Genomic DNA, 5650 nt, shown 5'->3' with positions numbered 1-5650 from the left:
ACAAGACACGAGCACGAGATCGGGAGGAGAAGAAAACAGGATAAAGAGACCGGATAACAACTGAAACCAAAACAGGAAGAAAGAAAGAAAAAAGACAAAAACACAGGGTTTTTTTTTCACGCCGTAACATATCTGAGGATGAAACATAATCTGGCAGGGACCCTAGTTACTATGGCAACTATCAAGTCAATAGCAGAGGTGTTCTGGCATCTGTCGTCCCTGTGACTTCTTCTGGTTTTTGTTGTTTTTTGTTGTTGTTGTTGTTGCAAGGTGTAAAGACACAGGATCTACAGGAAGGCTCAAAGCTGTTAGACAACACGTCTCTGACGTCTCTCCCAGACACAAAATGTCTGCCGAGAAACGTAAGATCTGCAAGTATGAAGTCTAGTCAGAGACAGCAGGGGGGGTATGGGGGTACAGTAGGTTATGATCTTGTATTGCTGCTGCTGAGCTTATGAGTTATTCTGCTGATATTTGACAACAGACGCTGCAGAAGTGTCAGAGGAAAACCATAAAGCAGAGTATTATCTGTTAAATACATAAAACAACTGCATTGACCCACGGTTGGGGGGGATAGATTCAGCGTAGTATTGCAATATTTTCCGTGGCAATACTGTGTCGATACACAGACGCAGAAGAAGAAGAAGTATGGATCTTTTATTATATATTATATATTATATATTATATACATGATGATCAGTTTGTCTGCTTGACAATCATATTTTGCAGAAAAAAGGGAGCATTTGAAATTGGGAAAAATCGGAAATTGGGAAAAAAGGTGATAAATTGCAATATATTGCAGAATAATAGAGTGCTGTTCTTTCTCTTAACCCTCCTGTTGTCCTCGGGTCAAATATGACCCCTTCAAAAAATGTCTATATCTGAAATATGAGTTTCTTTTTTAACCAAATTACCATAAAAATGGATTCCTTCCAACGCTCTTTATAAATACAACTGATCACTTTTATTCTTCTGATCTTAACTATTAGTCACAATGATTAATAATTTCTGTTTTTTTATAATTAATAGGTATAATTCTATATAAAATAGGGTTATTGACCATAAATTCCAAAAAGTAGTAAAACTAGTAAGGTGATGGGAGTGCAAACAAAAAAAAGTCTGAAAATGGGACAAAAAAATCACATTTTTGTCTCTTTTTCACCCAGGGCTCGGTTTACACCTTCTCATATAAACGTTAAAAAACCTCATAAAAGGGACATTTTCAGGCCGTGGGACCTTTAAAGACTGTCCATGAGCGTGTGGCAGTTTGTTTTTGTTTTTGGTTTCCCTGACCTGCGTCCTCTGATAACAGCTGACTGGAGATTGGTGTTTTCACAGCTCTGTGCCGGCTCCAAAAAACTGAAGAACAACAACAATCAAGTGTCAGAAGTGTTGATTTTCGGGACACAAGGGTTAAATAAATCCTCAACTTTACCCCTCAGCCTGCCTCTGTGCTTCGGTCCTCCTTCCCTACATGTCACAACCGGCCTGGGCGGTAGTCAAGACCACCTTAGTCGAGTCCAAGACCAGGACGAGTTGAGTCCGAGTCCAGGACAAAAAAATAAGGTCTTATGCATGACAGTATCAAGACAATCATTTTGGGTTTCACTTTCCCTCCAATATTATTATCAACATAATAAAGACACCTGGACTCGGTCCAGACCAAAACCCATATTGGGCAAGACCAGTGGCCGAGACAAGTCTGAATCCAAATACTAGCGAGTCAGAGACAAGTCCGAGATCACAGAAAAACGGTCTTGAGTCCGGATAAGAGTCCAAAAAGGTTTGAGTCCAAGTCAAGACCGAGTCCAAAGAGGTTTGAGTCTGAGTCAAGACCGAGTCCAAAGAGGTTCAAGTCTGAGTCAAGATAGTCCAGTACAGAAAAAAAAGATCTTATGCATGACAGGATGAAGACAATCATTTTGGGTTTCCCTTTCCCTCCAATATTATCATCAACATAATAAAGACACCTGGACTCGGTCCAGACCAAAAGCCATATTGGGCAAGACCAGTGGCCGAGACCGAGACAAGTCCGAGTGCAAATTCTTGCGAGTCCGAGACAAGTCCGAGACCACAGGAAAACGGACTCGAGTCCTACAGCCCCGCTACAGGCTGCCCCTCCTCACCTTCCTCACGGTGGAGAGGTTGCCCTGTCCGGACTCGAGTCCCAGACCGGACTCGAGTCCTACAGCCCCGCTACCGGCCGCCCCTCCTCACCTTCTTCAGGGTGGAGCGGTTGCCCTGCATGTAGCTGCGATGCATCTCCAGCACCTTCTGCGGCCGGCTGCGCATCCAGGCGCTCAGCGTCTCGATGGGGGAGCCGTTCACGCACCACTCCGTCACGCCGAACTGCCGCAGGTGGGCGCGCGCGTGGCTGGCCAGAGCTTTACGGTTCTCGAAGTAGAAGCCGCACAGCTCGCAACTGGGATCTGGAAAACAAGAAACCGGAAAGGATTAAAGGGATGAGAGAGCTCCTTCTGGCCCTCCTGTTGTCCTCGGGGTCAAACTGACCCCTTTACAAAATAATTAGATATCAGAACTGTGACCAAGGAATGATGAGAAAAGGGACAAATGTTGGAAAAAGCTTCAAAAACGCAGGAAACATTCAACAAAAACATTTTTTTTAAAGGTTGAAAAATTTACAAATGTCGGAAAGTTTCAAAAACACAGGAAAAATTCAACAAAAACATTTTTTTTATGTTGAAAAGGTGACAAATGTTGGAAAAAGCTTAGAAAATGCCGGAAAAATTCAACAAAAACTATTTTTTTTAAAATGTTGAAAAAGTGACAAATGTTGGAAAAAGTTTTGAAAACACTGTAAAAATTCAATAAAAACATTTTTTTTATGTTGAAAAGGTGCCAAATGTTGGAAAAAGCTTCAAAAACACAGAAAAAAATTTGACAAAAACTTTTTTTTTAAATGTTGAAAAGGTGACAAATGTTGGAAAAAGCTTCAAAAACAGTAAAAATTCAACAAAAACATTTTTTTTATGTTGAAAAGGTGACAAATGTTGGAAAAAGCTTAGAAAATGCCGGAAAAATTCAACAAAAACTATTTTTTTTAAAATGTTGAAAAAGTGACAAATGTTGGAAAAAGCTTAAAAAACGCAGGAAAAATTCGACGACATTTTCTTTAAATATTGAAAAATTGACAAATGTTAGAAAAAGCGTTAAAAATGCTGAAAAAATTAAACAAAAACATTTTTTAATTAAAAGAAGACAGCACGAGGGTCAAAGAATGTTATCAGCACAGTACAACGGCATCTACAGAGGCAAAGAGACAAAAGAATACGTTTTAACAGCCACTAAATACTTAACATTTAAATATTTTACTATTTTGAGTAACGTGACATTTAACTCACCATGTCACTCAGGTGTTTCCAATACGCCCTTATTATTATTATTATTTTTATCATTAATATTATTATTATTATTATGACTTGGATTAGTGTCTTGGATTTCCTTCTTTTTTTAATACTTAAAACATTAACCCTCTATTGCATGAATTATTTTTTAAACATGGTAAAAATGTCTTGATGTGTTTTTATGACTCCAGGTTGCTTAAATAATGCAATCGTAAAAAAAATTAATAAAGGGGCACGCATTTGTGGAAAGTGCCAAGAAATCCATTATTTGGTTAACAATTTGCTTTTATTGAAAGAATTCCAAACAAAGTCAACTTATATGCCATATGGCAACTAATTAATTTTAGCCTTTACAGAACAATGTAGCATTTGAACTGTTTTAAATTATTAAAATTAAAAGTGTACTTACCCCAGAGAACAGATTAATTTTATTTTTTCAAAGGGATGCTTATAAAATTAAGAAAAATTACTACATTTTGGCTGATCCTGTAAATGGATCTTAAGTGTGGTACATGCAAGGAAGAGGAGCGGGGAAACAGGATTTCCTGGTTATGTGAAGTCATTAAATTAATAACACTTGAAAATTTCACTTCAAAAGACCTATTTAAACAATTAAACAGAAAACAATGTATTTTTTTTGTGCATTTTTGACATATGGCAACACCATGCAATCGAGGGTTTAGTATTTAGTGTTAAATTCAAATTCTTGTGTCTCTCATTTGCTTCCATAGGGGATTCAGCGTGATCCTGATTAACCCGTTTGTGCCGGATGCGTCGCGCCGACACATCCACCGCGCAACTCTGACCCTCCGGCCGGCTGCTGTGCGGCGCGGCGTTCTGTATTCGTCTGTCTTTTAATGACGCGTGCAGCAGAGAACGCGCCGTCATTGGTTCAAATACACAGGAGGCGGGTCTTGTTGGCTATTTAAAGCCACGTGAACCACCAAAATGTACCGTAGTTTGCTGAAAATCACGTCAATCAACCAGACACACATGTGCGTTTCTCGCTCGTCTCTCAAAGATTCATAAACAAACGCACATGTGTGTCTGGTTGATTGACGTGATTTTCAGCAAACTACGGTACATTTTGGTGGTTCACGTGGCTTTAAATAGCCAACAAGACCCGCCTCCTGTGTATTTGAACCAATGACGGCGCGTTCTCTACTGCACGCGTCACGAAAAGACCGACAAATACAGAACGCTGTGCCACGCCGGCAGGAGGTTCAGAGTTGGCAACGAAGTAACCGGCGGTGGATGTGATGTGTCGGCGCGAAGCATCCGGCACAGATGGGTTAAAACCCAGCGGCTCACCCTGGTGTCCGTGCTTGTCTGGCGAGGGTTTCCTTTTGAAGGAGAAATCGTGCGGCAGAGGCGAGAAAGTCTTCGGTCGATGTGGCGGCGAGTGGGCGCTCTCCGCCGATTGGCCCTCGTCACACAGGGGCCTTTTCCCCAGCGGGGACAGCCGGAAAAACTTCCCATCAGGCATAGCGGCCGCCGCGGCCCCCAGGCCGTGCTTCAGGAGCCGCGGCGCCGACTGGAGCAAGCTGAGCGGCGATTTCCGGAATTTGGCGCCCGACTGGTAGCCGGAGACCCCCAAACCCTCGGCGTTGTCCCAGAGCGGACTGCTGGCCCCGTGGCTCGCCTCCTTCTTCACCCCCTGGTCCGAGTGCGAGGAGGCCCCCCCCCCTCGCTTGTGCATGACCTCCCGCAGGGTGTCGATGGGCGAGCCGTTCACCGACCACTCGGTGATGCCCATCTGGCGCAGGTGGGAGCGGGCGTGGCTGGAGAGGCCTTTACGGTTCTCGAAGTATTCCCCGCAGAACTCGCAGCGGATGTCTCGTGTAGGCTCCACTTCGTGGGACATGGCTACGGAAAGACAGGAGGGTCAGTGTCAAAATATCAATATTACTATATGAGACTAAATATTTTAGATATACATGTATATATATATATATATATATATATATAACAAAAGTGTTGTTTTTTCCTGGTTTTAGAGGCTGCATTAAAGTAAACTGAAAGACTAATTCTAGCTGTTCTATTTTTATTTTTTTAAACAACAATATCGCCCTTGTCAACTTTTTCTTGACGCCAAGTGTGATCCTGGTCTAACGATTCCTCATGTTGTCCTCATGTTGCCCTCATGTTGTCTTCATGTTGTCTTCATGTTGTCTTCATGTTGTCCTCATGTTGCCCTCATGTTGCCCTCATGTTGCCTTCATGTTGCCTTCATGTTGTCTTCATGTTGTCTTCATGTTGCCTTCATGTTGTCCTCATGTTGTCTT

At 42.1% G+C, this 5650-nt stretch overlaps 1 protein-coding gene across 1 annotated transcript in view; it reads right to left on the bottom strand.

Annotated features, from left to right (window-relative positions):
• The window catches only part of LOC117958114 (protein Wiz-like), a gene marked incomplete at its 5' end in the record, with an annotated part of 26409 nt that overhangs the window by 784 nt on the left and 19975 nt on the right, over window positions 1-5650 (bottom strand). The window contains 2 exons of the mRNA XM_034894374.1: window positions 2218-2429; window positions 4677-5231. Of these exons, the coding sequence (XP_034750265.1) occupies window positions 2218-2429; window positions 4677-5231 (767 nt within the window). The remainder of the gene's footprint in view (window positions 1-2217; window positions 2430-4676; window positions 5232-5650) is intronic.

The sequence above is a fragment of the Etheostoma cragini genome, chromosome 15 (genome assembly GCF_013103735.1).
Source record: "Etheostoma cragini isolate CJK2018 chromosome 15, CSU_Ecrag_1.0, whole genome shotgun sequence".
Lineage (NCBI taxonomy): Eukaryota > Metazoa > Chordata > Actinopteri > Perciformes > Percidae > Etheostoma > Etheostoma cragini.
The sequence above is the reverse complement of the archived record's forward strand: the minus strand, read 5'-3'. Positions and strand labels throughout refer to the sequence as shown.